General features: G+C 52.0%; 12 protein-coding genes across 12 annotated transcripts; 7 read left to right on the forward strand and 5 right to left on the reverse strand.

Annotated features, from left to right (window-relative positions):
• Positions 1–9: 9 nt before the first annotated feature.
• BKA58DRAFT_2101 (uncharacterized protein) lies at positions 10–1,126 on the reverse strand. The gene has a single exon (XM_046166028.1). It carries the CDS (start codon positions 1,001–1,003, stop codon positions 41–43), a length of 963 nt encoding a protein of 320 aa, XP_046030303.1. The 5' UTR covers positions 1,004–1,126; the 3' UTR covers positions 10–40.
• A 3,191-nt stretch (positions 1,127–4,317) lies between these two features.
• BKA58DRAFT_406951 (glycoside hydrolase superfamily) lies at positions 4,318–5,841 on the reverse strand (the record flags this gene model as incomplete). The annotated part of the gene is made up of 7 exons (XM_046171995.1): positions 4,318–4,655; positions 4,709–4,742; positions 4,802–4,942; positions 5,024–5,333; positions 5,387–5,590; positions 5,636–5,722; positions 5,774–5,841. The coding sequence occupies 7 exons, from the start codon at positions 5,839–5,841 to the stop codon at positions 4,318–4,320; spliced, it is 1,182 nt and encodes a 393-aa protein (XP_046030304.1).
• A 389-nt stretch (positions 5,842–6,230) lies between these two features.
• BKA58DRAFT_2115 (glycosyl transferase) lies at positions 6,231–7,278 on the reverse strand. The gene is made up of 3 exons (XM_046166054.1): positions 6,832–7,278; positions 6,646–6,784; positions 6,231–6,596 (listed from the first exon to the last, which is right to left on the reverse strand). Exons 1-3 carry the CDS (start codon positions 7,151–7,153, stop codon positions 6,458–6,460), a joined length of 600 nt encoding a protein of 199 aa, XP_046030305.1. The 5' UTR covers positions 7,154–7,278; the 3' UTR covers positions 6,231–6,457.
• A 134-nt stretch (positions 7,279–7,412) lies between these two features.
• On the forward strand, positions 7,413–8,657 carry BKA58DRAFT_433208 (mitochondrial ribosomal subunit protein-domain-containing protein; the record flags this gene model as incomplete). The annotated part of the gene is made up of 2 exons (XM_046173167.1): positions 7,413–8,016; positions 8,077–8,657. 2 exons carry the CDS (start codon positions 7,413–7,415, stop codon positions 8,655–8,657), a joined length of 1,185 nt encoding a protein of 394 aa, XP_046030306.1.
• A 476-nt stretch (positions 8,658–9,133) lies between these two features.
• On the reverse strand, positions 9,134–10,306 carry BKA58DRAFT_395843 (IEC3 subunit of the Ino80 complex, chromatin re-modelling-domain-containing protein; the record flags this gene model as incomplete). The annotated part of the gene is made up of 2 exons (XM_046171325.1): positions 9,134–10,142; positions 10,194–10,306. 2 exons carry the CDS (start codon positions 10,304–10,306, stop codon positions 9,134–9,136), a joined length of 1,122 nt encoding a protein of 373 aa, XP_046030307.1.
• Positions 10,307–10,873: 567 nt separating this feature from the next.
• On the forward strand, positions 10,874–13,761 carry BKA58DRAFT_304639 (ORMDL family-domain-containing protein; the record flags this gene model as incomplete). The annotated part of the gene is made up of 6 exons (XM_046167021.1): positions 10,874–11,012; positions 11,099–11,457; positions 11,865–12,013; positions 12,250–12,400; positions 12,452–12,505; positions 12,550–13,761. The coding sequence occupies 6 exons, from the start codon at positions 10,874–10,876 to the stop codon at positions 13,759–13,761; spliced, it is 2,064 nt and encodes a 687-aa protein (XP_046030308.1).
• A 301-nt stretch (positions 13,762–14,062) lies between these two features.
• Positions 14,063–14,728, forward strand: BKA58DRAFT_445610 (uncharacterized protein; the record flags this gene model as incomplete). Its single annotated transcript, XM_046174145.1, has 1 exon — positions 14,063–14,728. The coding sequence occupies one exon, from the start codon at positions 14,063–14,065 to the stop codon at positions 14,714–14,716; it is 654 nt and encodes a 217-aa protein (XP_046030309.1). The 3' UTR covers positions 14,717–14,728.
• A 1,941-nt stretch (positions 14,729–16,669) lies between these two features.
• Positions 16,670–17,969, forward strand: BKA58DRAFT_2218 (uncharacterized protein). The gene has a single exon (XM_046166263.1). The coding sequence runs from the start codon at positions 16,745–16,747 to the stop codon at positions 17,705–17,707; it is 963 nt and encodes a 320-aa protein (XP_046030310.1). The 5' UTR covers positions 16,670–16,744; the 3' UTR covers positions 17,708–17,969.
• Positions 17,970–18,326: 357 nt separating this feature from the next.
• On the forward strand, positions 18,327–19,249 carry BKA58DRAFT_445612 (uncharacterized protein; the record flags this gene model as incomplete). Its single annotated transcript, XM_046174146.1, has 3 exons — positions 18,327–18,564; positions 18,648–19,076; positions 19,128–19,249. 3 exons carry the CDS (start codon positions 18,327–18,329, stop codon positions 19,247–19,249), a joined length of 789 nt encoding a protein of 262 aa, XP_046030311.1.
• Positions 19,250–19,361: 112 nt separating this feature from the next.
• BKA58DRAFT_371543 (uncharacterized protein) lies at positions 19,362–20,471 on the reverse strand. Its single transcript, XM_046169041.1, has one exon. The coding sequence runs from the start codon at positions 20,211–20,213 to the stop codon at positions 19,740–19,742; it is 474 nt and encodes a 157-aa protein (XP_046030312.1). The 5' UTR covers positions 20,214–20,471; the 3' UTR covers positions 19,362–19,739.
• Positions 20,472–20,783: 312 nt separating this feature from the next.
• BKA58DRAFT_433217 (uncharacterized protein) lies at positions 20,784–22,329 on the forward strand (the record flags this gene model as incomplete). The annotated part of the gene is made up of 2 exons (XM_046173168.1): positions 20,784–20,863; positions 20,919–22,329. 2 exons carry the CDS (start codon positions 20,784–20,786, stop codon positions 22,327–22,329), a joined length of 1,491 nt encoding a protein of 496 aa, XP_046030313.1.
• A 148-nt stretch (positions 22,330–22,477) lies between these two features.
• On the forward strand, positions 22,478–23,890 carry BKA58DRAFT_371545 (uncharacterized protein). Its single transcript, XM_046169042.1, has one exon. It carries the CDS (start codon positions 22,942–22,944, stop codon positions 23,743–23,745), a length of 804 nt encoding a protein of 267 aa, XP_046030314.1. The 5' UTR covers positions 22,478–22,941; the 3' UTR covers positions 23,746–23,890.
• The last annotated feature ends 13 nt before the right edge of the window (positions 23,891–23,903 follow it).

A 23,903-nucleotide genomic window follows, 5' to 3' on the forward strand; every position in this document is an offset into this window, starting at 1 on the left:
ACGCGATGCAAAAATGACAAAGGAAATTTTCTGAATTGGCTCAAGTAGAGCAAAGTGGTGTCTGAACAAGGTTTTCGAACTTCGCGCAGCTCAACCGGAAGGGCTGCGTGTGCTCCTGTGGTACATGAAGAGCGATGTTGCGGAGGAGTTCGTCCGGTAACGAAAGTAACCTGGACTCGCGGTTCTTGGTTTTGGTGGATTTTAGCGAAGCCACTTCCTTTACTTCGGGGGCGATGTCGCTGTTCTGGCTTTCAAGCAGGGTCTCTGCCTGAGAGTCGCGCATGCACCACGTCTCACGCCACATAGCGGAGATGTGCTGGCGTTCTTCGCGCGACGCGCTGTCTTCGTCCTCTGGTTGCTCTTGGATGACGTGGATCTTCTTTTCGTCTTCGTCGGATTCAAAAGGTTCTTCAAGCGAGGACGCGGAGATCTTGCGGAAGCGATGCACGTCTGCGTCCATGGGCCGGTCGAGCCAGTCGTCCATCTCCTCGTCTGACATCTCGCTGCGAGTGCTTCTTGAGGAGCTCCACGAGTAGCTGCTTTGCGGTGTTTGGGGAGGGGAGATGGGAGGGCTGAGGGTGGACTCGTAGGTTGCTTGCTTCCAGTGCACGTAGCCTTGCATGCCTTGGATGAACTCTTTGCTGGGCTTGCGATCCATGGGAATCAGGAATTGCTGGATAGGGAAGAAGCTGCCTTCGACTGGCGAGATTGGCGGGGACAGGAATCCGCTGGATATCGGGGTCTCGAGGTCGAATTCGGTGCATCGCGTCGTGTCTTGGTAGCTTTCCCGATCTGACTCCGGTACTGATGTGAGCGATGTTGTCGATGATGCCCTCGTGCGTTCCGCTGATTGCTTGACCGAAAGTACGGGATCCTCTTTCAACGACCGCATGTGCGAGAGGAGTTGGTCGTGGGTTTCGTTCAGCCTTTGGAAGAACGACTTCTTCTGTCGCAGCACATGCGGGCGAAGGTCGTCATACGGCACACCAATGGTAGTCGACATCCTGGTTGAGAGTGATTGATTTCGATTTGGGTCCGAAGAGAGTTCAATGTTTCAGGAGTGGTTCGCGCGGGGTGTTTATGTTGATAGGGGCATGCCAGTTGCTTTTTTGTGATTGTTGTTGTTGTGTTGACCAAGGGCGCCACGGGTACAAATACAGCTGAAACTGGGAAACGCAGCTGCGCGGCCTCCGGCCCCGCTAACAGTCGCAAAGCAAGGCGGGGCGATCTTCGTAATACGCCAGAAAAACGGTTGATCCATGCAGAGCCGTTCGGTCAATAGTCCAGCGACTGTCCGGCAAAGGGCCTGATTGGCTCAATGCTGCTGAGGCGGGGCAATGTTGTGGTTCGGACTCTCATCCGATGACCTCAGAAAGACGAGGACCGGGGTGTATTTTTCGCTTATACCTTAGCTACATGCACACCAAAGAATGAAAGACTGGTTCACCATCCAGAAAGCCGTTGGAGTGCATATTGCAGATGTGAGTGAACTCTGTCCATGCACCAACGTTTCCATAGAGACAGCTGCGATGGCTCGTCACTTCACGACAGAACCCATCAGTACCCAAGGCATCCCATGTGATGCGAAACATGATCGCTGGGATGTGTCGGAGAATAATGTGGAGTAGGTCATTAGCGAGCTGGTCCAGAACACACTCCCACTTCGATCCGATGACATGTGCTCAATTTCCCAGAGCGCTCGCGTTAAAGCCGTTGGTAATGAGGCGCCTTGGGCTGTTGAGGCTTGCCAAACAAGGCGACGTAAACCGGTCCGAAACTCTAAAATCCAGCAACAGCTTTTTCAAAGTCGCTCTCGCACCGTGTTCTCGAGGTTTCCCATTACTTTTCGTCTGTGCTCCCACGTTTCGTCTGCATTACGCAGCTCCCCACGGAGTCTTGTCCTTGCATGAACGATGCGGGTCGCGGAAGTGGACCAAACGTCATGTGAAAGTCTTCTTTGTTGCCAGATAGGAGTACTTCGCAGCGCATAGTGGTGGTTCAATGAGCAATCTTGAGAGGAAGCTTTGGTCCGTGAAGCAAGGTCATCATCGAAATCCAGCATCAACCTGCTTGTTGAATCTGCGCACAGCAAGCTGATGAACTTTGATGAAAGACTCGAAATTTTCGACCGTGGTTCGGAGCATGTCAGTAGCAGTAGCCGGCCGGTGCCCAAACGCGATGTCCCGAAGTAGTTAGGCTCTTCCTCGCGACGTTCGTGCCCAAGAAGTTTGGACACGTTACGGGGCGAACACAACGCTCTCTGACCACCGCCTTATAATTTGCACGATGCGATCGCAACCCCAGTCTGTGCTTTTTGGTTTCCCAGACAGGGCCACACAGATCGACTCTCAGCCCTGGAATCAAAAGAAGGGGTGAAGACCACGCATTGCCCAGTGACAGCCCAAAATTGGTTGGTACCCAGTACTTGGCGCAAAACCGTTGTGCTGGTTGCTGCAGTTCCCAGGCCCAACTAGCGAGCGCGGCACCGGCAATCAGCACTAGCCGACTAAGAATCCGTGGAAACCGAGGCAATTGGCTCGGTACTTCGCGTCAGCATGTGCGGCAGTGGGAGCGACCTTCATTCGCGCGCGTCTGCGGAATTCCGCACACTTTAAACTGTTGGACTTCTTTCCTATCAAAACTTCCCATGCGCATCAACATCCTCTCCGAGTGTCTGTCCGATAAGATTTGTGCGATCCGAGCACGCAACACAGACACGCAATACGGACAAGAGGAGGGCCGTGGTCGTGGCGAGCGGGAAAGCCCACGTCTTCCGGTGTGCACGCGCAAAAATAGTAAATGACGGGTCTGCGGAGAGGACAAAATGACGATGTGCGGTTCTGGACTTTATGATCGCAGCAGGGTTGTGTATCAGAAACTTTCGCCTTGCAGAACGAACTTTTCTTGCGCGCAAAGTTTGCGCGTTGGACTTGCATTCTGCTCTCGTAATGGAGTGCTGAGGAAAGCAAGCGAGGGCTGCTTGGTTCCAAGTCAAGATCACAGTCTCTGCTGATTGCGATCTCTGTCATTCAAGAGTGCCTTTGTGTATGGTATGGTGAGTAGCTTGTCGCTCTGTATCATCGCAGTACCAGTGGGTGAGGAAGTCCACAGTCAATCGTGCGTGTTCTGTCGCGAACCGCAGGACTGCAATTTCGAAGGACACTTGCCAGGTGCACATATTCTGCCGGTTGTTGCTCATTGTCGAAAGGTTTCGTGTGCGAGTCGCGCACAACGGACAACATCATCCAATGCTGGTAGCCATTGAGGCACCTTGTCTTCCCAGCGAACCCAGTACTGGACGCTTCGATGGTGCAATCTGCGTCACGTCGCCGTTACCCATATGATCTGAGCAGGTGTCATTTCTCATCGCTCTTCAATGTACACACCCAGCGTGTTTTCCATCAGAGGAAGATCGAACAAAAACCGGGATACGTACCCGCCTTCGCACACAGCTGTGCAGCGCGGAGTTTGATTTGCGAGTACGCGTATATATAATGAGGGAGGTTTATATACAGAATTTTTTCTTCACACTTTCTCGGCCTCGACACTTCATAGCTGGAAGAGTTTCCAGTTTCTGTATACGGTGCCTCTAGTGCATATCGTGTAGAAGTCCCTCCACGCACGCGTACGTGGTTAAGCGGCTCCACAGTGCAACCACATCGGGTACCATACTAACGACATGTGTCCGAAGCACACAATGCGTCATCTGTCAGGACGTCTCGCAACGAGGTCAGGAAGTGCCAATCGGAATCGAATGGCACGATTCTCGTGGCGTTATATTTACAAGGCCGATGGCACGTCCGAAGTTGGATCTCGCAAATGAAAACCAAAATACAGCAATTGTCGTTTGTGGGGAAGATTTTGGGATGTATATACGATTGTATATAGTAAAGGAAATGAATGAAAGAGGACAAGGCTTCGCTGCTGAGGAGTTGGTGCATATTATATGTCGTGGTGATGAATGTAAATGCCTAGTTGGTGCTAGGAAGTGTGCGATGGTTTTGTGAGAGATAATATTCAGCGGGTTACTGATCTTCGATGTAGGTGCGAAGAAAACTATGCACTACTCACTGTGTTACAAAAAAATAGACGCCGAGTACGAAGAACGCGGGATTGTTGAGTCGACATGTGAAGACGAGTGTGATAGCCAGGTCATTTTCTCGTATTGCATGCGATGTCAGTATATATCCACTAAGATGCCACATACCCATACACAAGTACCACCCTATACCTCCTCGCCCATCCATCGCAACATTACACCCGTCTCCCATCAGACCACCAAACTTTCCATCCCACACCACTACATCTCAAAAGTTGTTACAAGCCTTCCCAAATCACCTCTCCCCCAGCGGTTGCGGGAAAAACCCCCTCGTCAATCAACTGAAACAGATCCCACTCGCCCGCGCCACCCTCAGTCTTGAAGTTCCAAAAGATCCAACCTTTGGTCTTGGCTTCATACGCATCGAGTTGGACCTCAATGTAGCGACGCACACTATTCTTCCAGTCTTGAGACCATGAAGCAACGGGACCGGATTTACCCACGCAGGTGTCGATGTAGTAGGAGCCGGGGAAACTGCCTTCCATGCGGGAGCCCAGGTGGAAGCCATTGAGATACGGGGCACAGTCTGTGAAGGCACCGGACCATTCGCCTACGACTGGGGTGGGGGTTAGTTGGGGGAATTTGGGAGAAGGGAGGGGCACGGCTTACTGATCCATTTGTCGGAGCTGTCGTAGTTGCTGACCTGGAAGGGAGGGGTTAGCAGGCGTTACTCTGTGTGATGATAGAGAGCTTGTAACGTACAGAGTTGCATGCAAGAGCGACATGTTGGTCGACGGACATGCCATTGGCACCATCGTCAAAGATCTGATACTCATGGTGATCGACAATCACATCGCTCGCACCATCCTTGGTAGTCAGGAAACTGTTCAGCCAAGATGGGTTCTCAAAACCATCATGCATCATGGCGGGTGTATCGCTGATATCTCGTAGGCTTCAATACGCGTCGTTGTAGAACTGTTTGACCATCTCGCGATCGAGCTTCATCAGGAAAGGCTCGTTGAGGAATTGAATAGCCACCACGACATCATGCATCTCTGGTTTGGCGTAATTTTGTGAGATTACACTGAGTGCAGCGTGTGTGTGCCTCAAACTCTCGGCGTCGCCCCAGGATGGCCAGGATGCTGTGTGGCCGCTGTGGTCGAAGCCGTTTTGAGATTTGGGTGCGCCGTGGAGATCTATGATGACCTTTAGACCGGTTTGGCGCGCCCAGTCGATTGCGGCGTCGAGATAAAGAGCTGCACCGGCGATGTAAGGGCCCCAGGGCTCCACGTAGCTATAAGATGTGCCGTTAGTGGAGTTGCATGGTGGAATTGTAGGAAGTCTCACCTCCAGTAACCGACGGGAATGCGCACGACGTTGAAGCCGGAGTTCTTGATCTTCCAGAAATCTTCCAACGAGAAAAAGTTATCCCAATGTGACTTCAACACATCGGCACAAGCATCACGGCCCAGTCGCTCGCAAAGTGTCCATTCGTCAAAGACTGGCCATTCTTCTGAGTCGTACTTCTCGAAGATGGATGGCGTGATGAACCTGGCAGTGTCAGGCGAAGCAAACAATGGGTGTTGGTTTGCTTACGGCTCCACAACGAGCCAACCGCCAATGTTCACACCTCGCACTTTGTCTGTGCCCCAGTCGAAGGCGACGCTTCGCTCATGAAGAGTGCTGCATATCTGATAAGCCTATGAGACTGAACTTGGACAAAAGGGTGCTCACCTCGGGGTGGCTGCTACAACAGAAGCTACAGCAGCCAACAGCGTTGTGATGAAGGACTGCGTAGGCATGCTGGGATTGGCTGTGGATTGTATTGTTTGCTGTATCTGAGCCAGATTATCGAGGTGCAGTAAAGCAGAGAAAAATAGTCCAATGAAAAGACCAAGTGGTGTTTGGAAGTGAACAAGTGTTGAGGTGAACTGAGTGGTACAAGCCAGAATTGCCGGTACCATCTATAAAGCTCAGGTGCGAACGTCGCAGACACGTATAAAGTGAGATACCGGGCAGTCGGAAACCTGCATGCAGCGCGAAGGGGAAGTGATTACCGCAATAGACACCCGGAGCAACCAATCTCGGTTCCACGCCGTGACCCAATGGAAGTGACAGGTGACGCGATTGCCAACAGTGTCCACCTAGTCCTTACGGTACATCCTGCCGCACCGTTGTGTTGTAGAAGCGACATAGTACCCTAATGCCAGAATATCATTCCTTGAGATAATGACATACCTCTGCTTCTTCTTCAACCATTTCTAGGCTGGAAGTGCTGTGAGTTGAGAACTGAGTATTCAAAACGCGAGCAATGTCGAACAGCGAAGCCTTCTCCCAAGCGTCTGGCCAGTGCTCAATTCTCCTCAAATTCGAGTTCTTGCGCGAACACAAGTCAAAGATGTGCTGACGAAGGTTGCATCAATCCATATAACCCGTCGTCTCGTCCATGATTGCCGCGAAGCTCTTAGTCTCACGATGCTTCCCACTCGTCATAGGTGGGAACTGTGACATCTTCAGTCGAAACTCGTCTGACTTCTTGATCGCAGGCGCGAGGTTCCTATACATGTATCAGTTTAGGCTACTACAAATCCAAAGCATAATCGTACTTTACATCCCCACGAACGAGGTAGTTGTTCCGTTCCATTGCAACGGCGAGCTCCTCTTGGTGGTTATCAAGTAGCCCAGTATTGGGCACGACGATGAGTGGGATCTGATAGCGAAGTGCTTCGAGAATAGAACCCGATCCTATGTATCGTTAGATGAATCAACTAAATGGATTGGCTGTGCCGTACCAGCATGCGAGATGACCAAGCCTTTCGACCGCTGTACCAACTGGAACTGGGTTTTCAGTCCGTCTGGGTTGAAATCTATACCATCTATGACGAGGTTTCCTTTTGACGGGGTCTCCTGTATATATGCTGAAGCGAGTTTTGAGAACTGTTTGTACACGTCCTGGGCAGATCCATATTGGACCAAAATATGTGTGAACCCTCCTTCGCGTAGTGAATCCAGACACGTCGGACTCAGCACTGATTCAATGAGCTCGGTGAATGGCGCCGTTGCTCCGGTAGTCACGAAGCAGAGCTTCGAATCAGACGTCCAGTTCCAAGCCATGACGGACGTGATGAGTATTAAGATATCGGGAGACGGTAGTCAGGGAGTTTGCTCAGGCTATCCATCAACTCCCTCGAGATCAGAACCAAAAGTCGAAATCAAGTTGGCGTCAAGATGGTCACGATGCAAGGACGGCGGCGAAGGTCGGGGCCGTCTTAGTTCCAATTGGTCCAACGCACGGCCACGCTTTGCACCCCATCGCCAAGCATTCCTGCATCGCGAAAAGTCGACGACAGCATCACTCGTCCAACCACATCCAATGGCGTCAATACCACGAAGACTGCTCTTGCAGTCACGCCAATGCCCCTCGCGGATACGAACGCTCGCCGCACCGAAACACACACCCGTACAATGGCAACGGCCAATATCCACAACGCCACGGCGGTACGCCAATAAACCCACGAAAGAGGGCTCCGTAACCGCAGCAGATGCAAAGCCCCCGACTGAAACTCTGGACGAACTTGCACCGGAATTACCTCAATCATCCTTCTCAAATACCACGCAGACGAAAGCATTCCAGGACATGACACCGCAAGAACGAGAATCCGCCATGTTGGAAAACCTACGTGCATCTCTCGCAGAAATCGACCCTGCTGTTGTTCGCGACGCCCTCCGCAAGGGAAAACGCGGTCTACCGCAAACCCAAGACTTTGGCCTGGAAGCAGATGAAGACTTTGATATTGAAGAGGATGACAAGAGGAAGGTATCCACCGGGTTCTGGGCCGAGGGAGAAGAGAGCATGGGACCGGATGAGGATTACTACGGAGACGACCTGACGAGTCACGGACATGGAGAGTTGGAGCAGCACCGCGAGTTGAGGGAGTATGCGCGGTTGATTGCGTGGGAGTTACCGCTTTTGAGTCGTACGTCGACCATATATTGAACAAGACATGGCACGAAATGCATATGCTAACATCCTTCAGACCTCGCCCGCCCCTTCGAACCCCCTACATCCGCAACACCCTTCCGCTTCCGCTACACATCCTACCTCGGCGAATCGCACCCCGCCGCCAACAAAGTCGTCGTCGAGTTCTCGCCCAACGACCTCACCGCGTCACACTCTCTAACCACCCAACAAGTCTCCAAAGTGATAAAGCTCGCCGGACCCCGCTACAACCCCTCCACCAACATCGTCAAGCTCTCCTGCGAGAACTTCGATACACAAGCGCAGAACAAGCGGTTCCTAGGCAACACCCTGTCTGCCATTATCAAAGAAGCAAAGGAGGGTAAAGACACATTTGAGGATGTGCCGTTTGATTTCAGACATCATACGCCGAAGAAGAGGGCGGAGTTCCCGAAGGAATGGGTGTTGACGAAGGAGAGGAAACAGTATCTTGAGGAGAAGAGGATGAAGACGGCGTATCTTGAGGATCAGCGCAAGGGGAATGGGTTGTTGGTGGATGGCACGAAGGTGCTTGAGACGAGTTTGCCGTTTATGAATGAGGCGGAGAAGGCGCCGGAGACGGTTATGGTGGGGGGTGCGAGGGGGAAGCCACTAAGATAGTGTGGTTGATATAAACGTTGATGTATGAATATGAAATGTTTGGTTGTTGTTGTTACAAATACGCAATGGAAACAGCATCTTTCTGTGCTGTAGTGTGTGGATGATACCCATATATCCAGTTAATCTCCAGTTGTCAAAACGCCTGTTGATACAATTTCCGGGGAATTGAACTCCCAAGGGTATAGTTAGACCCATCGTTACGCCAATATTTCCCTATAACGCCATCCCCAATTCCAACATAAAATTTTACGACTATTTTTGAAGAGATGTATCCATGATTTCGATACCGAGTGGATCAACAATGCACTTGGCGCCACGGCGCACGCACATCGTACAAGGAATGGCTGTGGAAGTAATCCCCAGGTGGATTCGCACGTTGCAATTCAGTGCGGTCCTGCTATCATTACGGCGCGCGCAACGAGTGCATGTCACAATTCGATGGGCCAGCTCTTCTATGCGCCCTGTTAGCAAGCAGGTCAAGCAGCTTGTCCTGTGCTCGCGCTGGGGCGACTCTTCTTCCTGCTGCCCTTACCCGCGGGCGTTTCACCCTCTTCCCGCTTGCGCTTTGTGGGTCGAGAGCTGCCGCCCTTGGGTCGGTAGGCGGTGTCGTCGTCGCCGCCGCCGCCGCCCGTCTTGCGTCGTCCCTTGCCCGTTTCGGGGGCGGCCGAGTCTTCGTCGTCGTGGTCGCGGGGCGCGGGTGTGCCGCCGCCAATGTTTGACTCGCGTTTGACCTTGGTTGCGTTGGCCTTGCTGGTCTTTGGTGCAGCGGACTTTTCAGAGAGGTTCTCGTGATGCGCCGCATCCTTGTCTTGCAGGAAAACTTGGGGCTGGTGCTTGCGCAGCCAGTTGTAGACGCTGTCCGGGTTGCGCACGGTAAGGTCCTTTTCGCTGAGCGGGGGCTGAGCGGATGCGAGGCGGACGGGGCGGCCCTGCTGGAGGGCCTGGTCGAAGCCGGGCTGCTCGAGGAGTTGGTCGGTAGCGAGGAGGTATTCGTCTTCGTGGGTGGGCGACATGTAGCCCGGCGCATGCTCGCTGAGGTCGATGCCCTCGACAGGGTGGTCGGGCAGGTCGGCGCGCGTCGTGTGGGGGATTTTGGCCTCAAGGCTGGCGAGCGACTTGAGCGTCTGCTGGATGGCCTGCGATGAGTGCAGCTGATCTGCCCGTGTCGCGTACTCCTCGGGGGTGATGGTGTTGGCGGCCAGGCCCTCTCTCAGCGTCTGCAGCTGTGCTTTTACCAGTTCTGGATCGGGGCCGGCTTCAAGCGAGGGCACGGCGGTGTCGGCGGCGGAGAGGTTGCGCAGGTCGAAGCGCAGGCGCGGGTTGACGCGTGTCTGCTCGTTGAGCTCGAGGAGGATGTCGAGGATCTGGTCGTTGTTCTCCTGCAGGCGGCGGGCGGTGCCCATGGCCTTCCACTCCTGCTTGATGAGGCTGTCGCTGTCGTTCATGGCCTCTTCGAACTTGATGCGCATCTTGCGGTATTTTCGTCTTTTATGCACATTAGCTGGGGGTTATACTGTATCCGTTGGCGCGTCATACCTCCACGAGCGCTTGACGGGCTTCTGCGTCGCATCCGGTGCATCGGCGGGCGGTGCATCGTGGGCGAGGGCGAGGGCGTGGGCCTCCATCGGGGGCGGCGCTTCCGAGGCCATGGTGGTGAAAAGGGTGGTGGTTGGAGGGTCTGTCGTGTACGGAGGCAGTAGTGTCTGGTTCTAGAGTTGTATGGTTGCGCTCAGGGCACGGCCTCGGTGATTGCTAGGAACACGGTCTTTGGGAGCATCATGTGGACCTGCCACGCCTCCGTCTTCACGCCTGCCGACTGAGGCTTCACTCCCTCCTCCTCTGCCAACAATTCCCTATCCTCTACCCGCTGCCTCGTTATATCGCTACCGTCTACACGCCTCTCTCTCCGCGCCAATCGCTCAACGCCAGAAGCTCGGACGCTCCGGAAGGTATTGCGTACTCAGTAAGACCCTGAAAGCCCACGTCGCCGCCTTGCTCCTTTAGGACCTCACTGACATGCCATTGCCCGTGGCAGCTCTCCCATAGCCTTAACTCGCACACGCGACTATCCATCCCCCTCACCCACCGCCCGGCCGCCCGACGAACCCAGCAATACCGCCAAACTGTCACCCATACTCCTCAATCGCACCTCCCGCCTGAGCTTTGCTGGCGACCCGGGATCTCGCCCATCAGACTCGCCCTCGTCCTACTCCAAGATGTCGCTGGATGCTGCAAAGGACGCGAGGAGGCGACGTAGCAGTAGTCTTGTCTACAAAGAGCCCCCCGAGTCTCTGGAGCAGCTGAGCGATCAGTCCGCCCTGCCCAACCTCAACGCCGAATGGGTGAATGCAAAGGGTGAGCACACACTGCACGCGCATATCACATGTCAAAGAGACATGGTGTGTTGTGTTGGTTTGTATGTCCCAGGCTAACACCTCCAGGCGCCTGGGCTATCCACTTTGTCCTCATCTTCTTCGGCAAGATCTTATTCGACATCATCCCCGGCATGTCGCAAGAAGCATCATGGACCCTAGTCAACCTTTCGTACGTGGCGGGATCCTACCTCATGTTCCACTACGTGCGCGGTGTGCCTTTTGACTTCAACTCGGGCGCCTACGACAACTTGAACATGTGGGAACAGATTGACAACGGCGAACAATACACACCAGCCAAGAAGTTCCTCCTCAGCGTGCCCATTGTGCTGTTCCTCGTCAGCACGCACTACACGAATTACAATCTGACGTATTTCCTCATCAACTGTTTTGCGACCATAGCAGTCGTCATTCCAAAGCTCCCCTCGGTATGCATCCCATCCTCATCTAGACCAAGCCTTTCTAACTCCCCCCCTCCCAGCTCCACAGGATACGATTCGCCTTCTTCAACAACCCACCGGACGACGCATAGCGGACAATTCCCATAATCACAACCATCGGTTTCACTGTAATTTGCATGTATTTTTAATATCAGCCGCATAGCATGGCCAGATTGAGTAGCATCACCGCGTGAGAGCGGCGTTGGGCATATCCATATTCAAGGGAGGCGCTGGATTCACAAAAGTAGTGGAATTGATTACCTCGCGTGCTCACGTGGAGATAGTGGCTTGATCTAGCTGCATATATCGCATTCGGAACTGGTGCATACATATGATAGGGCCATAATACTCCGCAAACATGGATTCGCGAGAACATCACACCTGCTCTTTCTTAGACTCCATCCGAATCCAAATCTGCCCAGGCGGTCGTGTGGTCTCAACATGCAAGGTGCCACCACTTCCGGCAACTACGGTCCGAGCGCACTGCCAAATCCAGCCAACCTTCGTCATCGATGCGCACCTCCATGCAGTGTGATCCTTCGCGGTCAACACCTGATCCAACGCGCCATTAATTCTGCACTTCAGGTCCCCCATGATATTCGCCGCCCGAGGTCTTTGTGCGCGAATATCTGCTATCTATCCAGCGCGCGCCTTTTAGCGGTGTTCGCCATTTACCTTCGACGTCACGGCGATCATAGAACGCCTGCTCTCGCCCAAGCTTCGCAGAGACTTCAGCTCACTCACCACAAACCACGCTCGTATTTCCAACGACCAGTAAAGCATCATGGTTTGGTCTCAGCTTGAGCCCACGGGGCCTCACGTTACCTACGTGACCCTAACCTTCTTCCTCATCTTGTACGCGCTATTCTCGCTTATGATCCGGAACCGCCTGCATCTCTCAGAACCGCCATTAGCCACGCTGTTTGGTATCGTGAGTTGCAGTCATCTTTAAGAACGAACAACTTGCTAACAAAAGCGATAGATCGTCGGACCACGCGCTCTGAACCTCCTCAGGCCATACGAATGGGGCTTTTCTGTAAGTGCGCCCACCATACAAACAAACAACGCTAACCGTTGTAGGATGAAATAATCCAAGAATTGACGCGTCTCATTGTCGGAATTCAGTGCTTTGTAGTCGGCCTGGAGCTTCCCTCAGGCTATGTTCAAAAGAACTGGCGCGCCCTGCTTGTTCTACTCGGACCTGTCATGTCGTTCGGCTGGCTGATGTGCGGAATGCTTATCATGTTCCTTTTCGACACAGACTTTCAGACTGCTTTGACGATATCAGCCTGTCTCACGCCCACAGATCCTGTTCTCGCGGCTTCAGTTCTGTCAAACAGCCAGTTCAGCACCCGAGTGCCCAAGCGGATTAGGGACTTGTTAAGCGCAGAGAGTGGTTGCAACGACGGCATATCCTTCCCGTTCTTGTATCTGGGGTTGAGTCTCCTCCTGAAGAACACCGCTGGTGGCTTCTTCACAAAATGGTTCCTTGTTACAATACTGTACCAGTGCGTGGTAGGCGTTCTCCTCGGTATCGCCCTGGGATACATCTTCAACGGCCTATACAGGTTCTCGCACAGCCGCGAGTGGATGGGCCGAGCTTCCTACCTGGCCTTTTACCTACTCCTGGCCATCTTCTCCATCGGACTGGCATCGGTTCTTGGAGTGGACGACTTCCTAGTGGCCTTCTTCGCAGGACGTGGCTTCGCGCACAACCAAAAGAACCCCACAGAAGGAACCGCTCTGCCCGTTATCATCGACTTGCTGATCAACTCAGCGTTCTTCATCTTCTTCGGTGCAATGATACCCTGGGCGAGCTTCAACGCGATGGACGGAATCACCCCTCTCCGACTGCTTGCTTTACTCGCACTCATCCTGCTCTTCCGCAGAATCCCGATTGTTTTCACGCTTTTCAAGACGAAGATGTTGCCCTTGGTAAAGACCACAACCGAAGCCCTCTTTGTCGGACATTTTGGACCAATGGGTGTCGGCGCTCTCTTCCTCGCCATCGAAGCCCGCGCGCAGCTCGAGACCGGTACATCCCTGCCCCTTCCACAGCCGCCTAAGGACCTGCCAGTGGAGCGACAACGGACAGCTACTATGATATGGCCCATTGTTTGCTTCATTGTCCTCGGAAGTACCATAATCCATGGCTTCAGTACTTTGGCTGTCAGCATCGGAGGCCATTTCGCGCGTCATGAGGGCGAGAGGGCTCCTTTGATCGGTGCTGAAAGGGAAGGACTACATGGCATGTTCCATGATGATAGTGAGGCAGAGCAAGAGCAGGAATAGCGCAATGTCCTGGTCGGACGAAGACAGTTTGGCTTGGGATGGACGTTGGAGCTCGGTCTGACCTAAGCCTGGATGCCAGCACGGCACTGGGCGTCGGACAAAGATGAAGCCTACCATCTGACTATTGTCGCTGTGGCTACAGTCTACTTACTCCGCAGTGTCTGGATGATTGGAAAAAGTACGATACACGCCAACAATGTCGTGCTACGTACAGTGCGCGCAAGATTTTTATATGTTAACTTTGAGCACATATGATAACATCAATTCACCCGGTATTACACCAGATAGTTGAGCGATGGCCATGTCGACCGAGGCTCTCACAATTCTAGGCCCGCCTACTGCGCTCGATGTCACCAACGGCTCAGCATCAACTGTTGCGTCCGAACTAAAGTCTGATGCTAACTGCCCATTTTCAAAACCATCCCCAAACTCTTCAGCAGCCACTACACTATCATCTAACCTAGCCAATCTCCCGCCTCTCCCCTCTTTAACCCACGATGAATTCGAAGATCTAGACCCAAACTACTTGAACTACCTTGCAACAATCAACTATTACGCCCTGTCCACTAACAGCACACTAATCCAAGAAACTCGCCCAACCCCCGTATCCCGTACATCCATCCTCCTCTTCCTAGAATACTTCTACACCCTCCGCAAACACCTCACTGCTAACTTATCTATCCTGGAAACGTATCCAGGGACGTCGTTGGCGAGAGTAGATGATAGTGCGACACACAAGTCGAAAGCGTTTACGCCGTTGGAAAAGCTGCAAAATGAGTCTTCTATACACCACATCGCCATCAACGAGACTCTACGGGCTGTGAATAGTAATTGGGCGTGCCATGCCTTTGGATTGCCAGACCCCCTAAGTAGTGCAAGCGATATTAGACAGGATAGGAGCTATTTTGCGCATACTTTTCTCTTATCGAGGGGTAAGGGCATTCAATTGGTGTAGGCGGTGAAAGGGAAGACGGAGGTTTATAAAAGATCTGTTGGGTTGTTGGAGGGACACTTGGAGGATACGACGATCTGGGTTTCGCCGCAAACTATGTAGAGGGAGGCGCGGGAGAAAGAAGAGAGGCTGGTTGTAGAGGGTGCGGAGAAGGAGGACGATGGAGATTGTGTGTATGAGCGAGGAGAAGATGGTAAGTTGACGGAGGCGCCTCCGTCAGCTTTCTCGCGTAGTTTCGACATCTTGGGCGATAACGTAGTCTTCCAGTACTGCTTTCGTTTTGGTATCGTGTGTAGAGCTGGATCGAGGTTATTGGGTTGGTTGGGTGAGGCGTTGGTAAAGGCTGACACTGTTGCTCAGATTAGGGCGCAAGAAGATGTTGATGGGGAGTCTGAGCAAGAATGGGATGGGGGGGAGCGAGGAGGTAGTTAGAGCTAAAGATGATGATATTGAAGGCAGACTTGGAGATGCGCATATGTCGCAGACTGACGAGGGGTGGGAGTACGCGCAATGGTAGGTGAGCGCGTTTGATATCTTGTTATTGTAAACCCCGCCATATTGTTATTGTCAAGATCGTGACCGACTCTTTTGGTCTGGCATACTCCTGTGCTGCCTAGAAGTCTCCTTCAACAAGACTTAGACGTGGTCACGCTCTTGCTCACCTCGAAATTCTACTTATTCACTCTTGAGATACCTCACTCCCTCCAGGTATATAAACAAGCGATCAGGGACCAAGTATCCCTCTTCCCCAGACACCACACCTTTGAGAACGAGAGACACAGCTCAATATCATTAATCTTCTTTCTCACACTTCACAACAAACCCGCGCATACAAATCCCGCCTCAATGCCAAACATACCTTCAAATCTCATCCCCACCAAGGCCGGCCACCTCCCTGAAATCCTCACTCTCCTCAAGTCCGGTAACCAAGTTACCTTGACCGACATCCGGACTATGTTCGACCAAGTCCACCCTGGCAGCGCCGCGGACCACTTCGAGTCCTACGGAGGCGGTCACAAGCTCACACCTCGTTCTGGCTTCGTCAATCTCATCGGTAAGTATCAGTCTGAGCTAAGGAATAATACTGGTCCCTCATGGATTACGCATTACTCGAAACGCTTGACAAGATAAACTGACCGTGAGCTTTCTCATCGACTTCAGGCCATCTCAGGGACGAATGGCCAGAGTTCTGGGTCCAGATGCGCTATCAGCCTATCCCGGAGAACTTGAGTAACAAGCAGGGCCCGCTTATCCAGTAGACGTCTAGCTAAATACGTCGGACGGGCGAAGACGAGACTTGAGCTTAAAGCCACAAGAATTGCGGGTTCAGCGACTGGTATATGGTTCAAGGAGACGGCGATTGGATATTTCTGGCTTTCTTACAATGTATGGGTGTATTGTAGTGGTGGAGTCTACACCCATGTAGTAACGAAACACGACCTGCACACATCAATATCTTCTCTTCCAATAAGTGAATGTGTTTGAGATACTTATCCGGTCCATACAAGACAGGGATTTTGAAGATGAAACGAGTATCTCATCGATCTGACAATTCAGTCAAAATTGGAAAGACTTTGCTCAATGTAAACCTTGCAAGGTGTCGATAGGAACCTTCTTTCGTCCGCGTTGGTACGCCCGATGACCTAATGTGCGCTAACTCCGCCTCACACATGACTGTGCGCGCTTCACCCCACCACATCATCGCAACGTAAGTAGGGCTTTCGGTCGTCTTAGTGTTGTATCAAGTGTCCAAGTTCTTGTTGGCCAAGGTCGGTCGCGTCGGTACAATCTCCTTAGCATCGACTCAGCCACCTTGAGTTTGGGATCATGTGTTACGAGGCAATGCTGCTGCCTTGGGGCTGATAGTGTTGGTTTTGAGCACATCATCACGTGGAAAGTCTATTCTCAGAACGTACGCGCTAGTTAGAGAATAATGATTAAATAGCGGCTTTGGTTGTATCCGTTTCTTGTTCCTTTCTATCCTCTTTTTTCCGCACTAACAGCATCAGAGTAATTCGTCCAGTGATTGCCATGATACCACCAACTGGCCTTATCGCTGAAAGCGAGATGGAGAGAATACGGGAATGCGCAACAGAAAACGAAACCCTGGCTCGCTGCTGGGAGAAACCGCATGTCGCTCTGGTGGCGATGGAGTGGGCTCAGTCTGGTCTGGCCTATTCCTGGAAGGGCTGGATAGCCCGTAACGAGGTGATGGGCTACTGGAAGCAAGAAGAAGCAATGCCTGTCTTGTCTGTGGAAATCCCAGCCCCAGCATCCCTCGCAGTGTCAACCACTAAGGATCCAAGCGGCGACAAACAGAACAAGTCACACGAGTACCGATTTTGGGTGCGGTCCAAGTGGCCGCAGTCCGTCGTTAGCATGCGGGAGAATAAATGGCAGGCGAACCCAGGCGATACCCACTCCAGCTTTGTATCGACCAAGGATGCCGTCGCGGTCCTCGACAAGATGTTCCGTGAAATATCGTCAAGGCACCCGACAATCTGCGTCTGTTCCCATCGACCGAATTTGACACAGCAGGGTCTAGCCGACATTGGATTCAAGCTACCAAAAGGCACCATTTTCGTCGACATGATCAAGGTACTAGAGTACCAGTCTAGATTTCGAGACATGCCTCCAAAGGTCAAACGCTACATCAAGAGTTGCTTGGAAGTTGAAATGTGCGACGGGATGCGTTTTGAAGAGAGATTCGATGCAAGCGACAGTGACGCACTTGCATCCGACTTCGATGAACACGCACCAAAATATGGTCAAACCAACGAGTGGCGTGAGATCATCCGTAAGAAAGAGGATCTATCGGCTGGTAACTTGTTAAAGATTCTTGGGCCCGAGGCAGAAGCCCACCGGCGGCAGGTTAGAAAGATAGAGAAGGCGTTCACAGTAGAGAGGGCCGCGCGCTGGGGAACTGACGAGGCAAAGGAGGACTACCAGAAGCAGCTTGCTATGCTACGCCAACAGACGATTGAGCAGCGCTAAAATCCAGAGCGTCACGGGGAGGAGCAACCACGTAGGATTCGACAGAGGTTGTGGGCTCGAATGGGCGTGAGTTGGAGATGCTACACTTTTTGTGGCCTCAGGTGGGGCCGAAGTCGTTAATTGGCCGGCTTTACGCGCATTTTGGGGCTGACGCCAACATCTCGAGAGAAATTGCTCGGTGCTAACTTTACATTACCCTGTGATATCAGAAAGTCACTGATTGGGCAGCTATACGCCTCCACCATTCAATTCATCTCACTACAAGTGATCTGCGTTCGATGCGTGAGACAGCCTGATGCTGAGCCGAGAGCGAAGATCAATATCGGCCTAGGTGTTTGCTAGCGTGATGTAAGTATTGATCGTCTCGCCCAGTATTCATATACGCGCTCGCGCGATGACTGCAGTTGAGGCTATTCATCTGGTAAGACCTCCCTTGTGAGCGTCGCGTATAGGGTAAGTGGCCCGCCCGAGGAACATCAAGATACCGTCCCTCTTGTAAATACCTAAGCAAAGCCGTGTGTATAAAACTCAACTCGGTCCACACCTAGATCATTGTATATCATTGGCATACACACTTCTTTCAAGCGCAACATAGCACCCCTGCACTACTCAAATCAAGATGAGAATCGCAGATGGTCTGATACTGCTCCTAGCGTTACCCGCTGTCGTAGCCATGAAGACAGCCATCATCTACCGTGGATCCAGCGCTTGCGACAACTGCTCCGAGAGTGTCGGCAGACTACTCATGAATTCCCCTTACCACTTCAACGTCACGTATGCTGGACCGGACGAAGAAGTGGATCTCAGCCCCGAACTTCTGTCAAAAGCAGACCTCTACGCACATCCTGGCGGACCAGGTCAGTATCCCCTAGCCCGATGATGAGAACGCATCGCGGCTTGACTTTGAAGTGAGCACAAGAGACTAAGAACGATTTTGCAGATCTTGACGAAGCTTGGGATGAGCTCAAAACGCATGCGAAGACGATAAGAGAATTTGTCAACGGCGGCGGTCGGTACATGGGCTTCTGTTTGGGGGCCTACCTTGCTGGGAAGTCGGCACTCAATCTCATGCCCAGCGGAATCGACGTCGGATCCGAAATACTGCAAGATAAAGCACAAGTTGACGACGACCGAGACACCACGATTCAAGTCGATTGGAAGTTCAATGCTAGCACTAGCAGCCCGAATTTGGAGAAGGCCAGATGGGCGTACTTCCAAGAGGGTGCGACAATGCTGGGCTTCAACGACTCTGACCCTGGAATTGTTGCTAGATACTCTGCCAATCAGAATGTCGCTGCCTCAGTCACACCATACGGCAAAGGCTTTGTTGGTCTTGTCGGCCCCCATCCAGAGGCCTATGAGTTGTGGTGTAAGTTCTCCTCCCGGGGTAAAACCGGAGCCTTGCTAATCATCTCTCAAGATGACGACGCCGAGATCAAGAACCCTGAGGGAGTTCGGACGGATATCGGATACGACTTTGTGAAATCTACTGTTGACGGCATCCCAGCTAGCAGCAACATACCAGGTAATGGTTGTTCTTAAAATGCCACTCATTAACAAACCTTGCAGCTCACGTCAAAGTAGTGCCAGCGATACAAATGAGCGGCGCCAGCGCTCTCGGAGCGCCTACCGCTGTGGTATCTGTCCTGTTTGTGTCGTTCATCATCCTATCACGTCTACCTATTGGGTTATGAAAATCTCGATTATGGCGTGCGCAATTGATGTCTCGTAGCTTACTTTCCCAATTGCATGTATTGTTAACAACCTCCTGTGTACGTCAGGATGTGTATCTGTTGTACTAGCCTACAAATAAACCAAAATTGCCTCCGGATGACTAGCAAATTCCATCAATTACTGGGTAGCACCTTTTTGCAAGGCTGTCTACTCACAGTCATCATTCGATCAATTTTATAAGAGTCAGAGTCGATACGCTTTCTGTAATTACGTTGACTTTTCTCTGCAACAAATTGATCTACGAAACCAAACAATACAGGATCTCCAACTCGCGACTGCTGCTCGTCACCCGGGCACTTCAAGGAACACATTTACTCCCACACAAAACTGGCCAACACTCAGAACAATCAGGGTTCGGCTCCGGCTCATCCTTATGGTTCTCGCAATCCGCACTCTTGTATTCGACGACACGCTCGTAAATCATATGTTCGGGCCCTTGGTTCTCTACACAATCGCATCCATCTTCGTTCGACGTTCCACCGCAGTCTTGTTCATAATGATCAAGAGCCTTCTGGTCGTCAATCAGTGCGACGACGTATATGCGCTCCCTCGTATCCGCATTGAACTCTTGATACAGCACCATGTTTACGAACGGCTTGTTGATGATGGAGAATGAGTCGCTGCTATCGTGGGCAGACTGGAGGCTTTGGAAGGCGGCGCGACCAATCTGGATCTCGGGGTGTGCCGATAGGAAAGCTTCCAACTTTGAGGGTGAGCTCTCCTGGCTTGGAGCGACAGCCAGCATGGGCTTCGATCGTTGGGTATCGGTCATGTTTTGAGTTGAAGATAGGCCGATAGTTTTATTCTTGGTCAAGGTGATATCGTGAGAAGAGGTTAGATGGAACGAGCAAAAGCCCTAGATGGTAAGGGTCAACTATTTGATGCTGATTGCCTCGCGTTCTCTTTCGGAAGGTCAGTCACCTCTGCGGCCTGGAGTCTAGCGCATATGCTCTTGCTTCGCCCTGCGGATTCGTGTACCTAGCCACATCATTCGGACTCAGCCAGAATGTACACCGTCCAGATACTTTCAGGATCTACGACCAAAGAAAGGTAGCTCGACCTCATGTGGACGTTGGTGTGCTTGGCGAGCCGAGCGCTAGTCTCGTTGTAGCAGTGAGTGGGTCTGCGCGTATAGAGAACCAATCATATCTTACGCGACGCTGCCCAATGCGCAGCGACTAAGGACCCCGGCTCACCGCGTACGGGCTGGCATATCTCCCCCATCAAAGGTTCCCGTATCAACAATGCAGAACATGCGCGTTTGACTCAGACTGGGGCCTGGTCCCGTCAATCTCTGGCCATTAAAGTAGGATGTATGCACCCTTTCACCTGCATATACGCGATGCAAAACACAAAGCCACCATCAGGCGCACGGAGGGTTAGAGCCTTCTCCCACAAGACTCGTACAGGCTGTATCACCTGGTAGGTCACCAGTGTGGCCTGTCGCACCCCTTACCAGTTTATCTAATTCGCCCAGCAAGAAAAGACGGAAGAAATGCGACGAGACTGAACCCGCATGCCAAAGATGCACTGTAGCCGGCTTCGTCTGCGATGGCTACGCATCTGCGCCTCTCAAAAAATGGCAGACCTCGAACGCGCCGGTACTGGCAGCAAAGCCCAACCAAACTGCTTGCTCTTCAAGGGGACCCTTGATCATCAATCTTCCCAGAACGTTGTTGGTACCAGGCCATCCCCTGGAAGCCTACTACTACACTCACTTCTTCACCAACACAATCCACGACATGGAGATATCTGAATCTTTGAATAAGAGCTTCTGGCAAAAGGCCTTCCAGGGCCCTAGCCAAAACATCTCGTGTGTACGACATGCGATCATGGCTCTTGGCGCCGTCCATTGGCAATTCACAACACGCGGTCACGACAAGCCATCAAATCTTGAAGCTTTTACCCTGTCGCACTACAATGATGCCATATCCGGTCTGATACACGAAAGGGGCTCCGCTGACGAGTCAGCAGCCGATCTAGTCACTATCCTGACATGTTGCATTTTGTTTGCCATACTCGAGAGCGTACGCGGCAACTTCAGTGAAGCGATTCGGCACATCAGGTCTGGGACACAACTCATTGCGAACCACAAACCTAGTACATACCTACCTAACCATGATATCGAGGAACTGGCAGCCATGTTCCATGCCATTGGCAGCCAAGTCGGGCTCTTCTCCCCGAACCGTATATTCGCAGACATCACGCCATTCATGGCCCCGAAAAAGAAGTACAACAAATCTGCTGGAAAGCTTCGGGATCTCATCGAGGCGGAAGATGTGATGAACACGTTTGATGATGTCGTCACGCACATCTCGTGGGACTTGGAGCAGGATCAGGACCATAACAACTCCGAGTGCGAAAAGCAATGGGCAATCTTACGACAACGATTGAAAGTATGGGATATACAATTCCGGGCCATAGTGAAGAACCTAGTAGGCACAGTCGAATATGCAGGAAACCTAGAAAGAATCGTCAATCTGAAGATTCAGTACAAACTCTGGGAGTTGCTACTAGCTGAGGAGAGCCCCGTAGTCAACTGCGACAACCAGCCCACTGGCCAACTCGACGCTGTAGAATGCAGTCTCCTCCTCGACGACCTCGATAGCCTGTGGAGCAAGTCGAAACAACCACTCTACGGACTCAAAACGGATCTCATCACGGCGTTGTTCCAGCTATACGTTTTCTGCGCTGATGTGGCAGTGCGGCGGAGGATTATTAGTATGTTGCGGTCGCGGAGGAGGAGAGAGATTCTTTGGGATAGTCTGAAGTTGGCTGATTTTTTGGAGAGGGATATGGCTCGGAGGGCAGCTGGATACCAGACGGAAATTTGGCCGGATATAGGTCCTTCGCCGGATGAGAGTGCGCTGATAGTGTTCAGGAATTAGATCTTGTATTGAGATGCGTTTAGGTGATGATTGGTATCTTGTACTTCTCGCCATACTTTACTCTCTCCGTGTCGTGTATGCTCGTTTCAATCTGAGAAGGACATTCACATGCGACGACGCATCCACTGTTACAACTGAGATCAGCATCGGGTACAATGAAGATTCCGTCAAGGAGACCGAATGCGACGTAAGTTCTGGAGTTATGATACGCCTCGTGATCTACCTACAAACACCCCAAATCAAGAAGAGTATGAGCCTTTGACTCGGATTGGAGCATGATCTTGCGTCGTGTTAGTTGTTACAGTTCTATTTTGGTGTGCGGCATGATCGTGACAGCCTTGAAGTGCATTGCTGAAGAGCCTAACGTTTCCAGATCGACAGTGCCGATCTTGAGCTAAGTTGAGCCGCTAAACGCAGGGCCCTCAACAATATTGCTGCCTGTGCGAGCGTAACTGTAGCCAATCGTTGGTCTCGTGCATGGCCTAGATCGATGATCTTTGGCAACGCGAGGACCACCATGCGGTATGCCTCACATATAAACAGTCAGGAAATACCAACCCTTTGTAATACTCACATACAACCCCTTCTGCTACCAACAAACTCACCATCATCATGGTTTTCATTCCGCCTCCCTTCGATGTCACATGCCTCACAGCATATCTTGTGGCTCCGTTGAACGACAACGAGCTCGCAAAATTCAAGACGGAATTTGAACTCGGCGCCTGCTCTCGATTCCAGCCACTGCTTGAGCTCAAGATCGTCAGGCCCCCCGATGATTACATCGGCAAATCCCATCAATATATGCGCGCAAAAGAAAACGAAGCAGGCCGAGAATCCCCATTCGTCGTCATTGACGCAGATGCAGTGAAGAGGAGTGCAGTCTGGTACGTGGATGCCTTTGCTGACGACGAAATGGTGGAAGAAGGACAAGCAGAAAGTACACAAGTGGTCATGAAGATCCTTGTGAAGACGGAATGCCTGGCTTTGACATATATCAACTACGAGATTGCCAATATCGACATCGACGAGGATCTGGACAATGCTGAAGTGGAGCGACCGCTGAAGAATGATTTCTTCCAGCCTCTGGTATCGGATTGCGGTGGAATGGATATGAGAGAGCAACAGCGTGATCAAGATGTGGAAGTGACGGCTGAACCAGGAGAATTCGAGGAGACTAGGGAGAAAGCTCTGCTTGAGAACTTCTCTCCCCAGCCAGATAGACTTGGGAAGCTCAAGGATGAGATTGCGCGGGCTGCTGGTCTACTCGCAGCGTGGACTTTTGTTGGTGAGGCGCAGCCGGTGGATATGCCTGATGGCTCACACAAGACGTTTCCGGCGGGAAGTGTTGTACTTCAGCAGAAGTACGATCCAGATTTCCCGTGGCCGGAGTACAAGTGGCCGGAGGGTTCACTGTAGTGGTCTATATCGACGAATTTAGACATGGGTTGTCTCTGTGGGCTTTCACTATGAAATACCACTCATGCACACTAGCCTCCCCGCCGTCCGATAAGTGAACGCGAGTCGGATACTTTTCCGATGTATACAACAAACAATTGGCGAGGTAGATACGATTA

The sequence above is a fragment of the Alternaria rosae genome, assembly GCF_020736505.1.
Source record: "Alternaria rosae strain MPI-PUGE-AT-0040 chromosome Unknown BKA58scaffold_1, whole genome shotgun sequence".
Lineage (NCBI taxonomy): Eukaryota > Fungi > Ascomycota > Dothideomycetes > Pleosporales > Pleosporaceae > Alternaria > Alternaria rosae.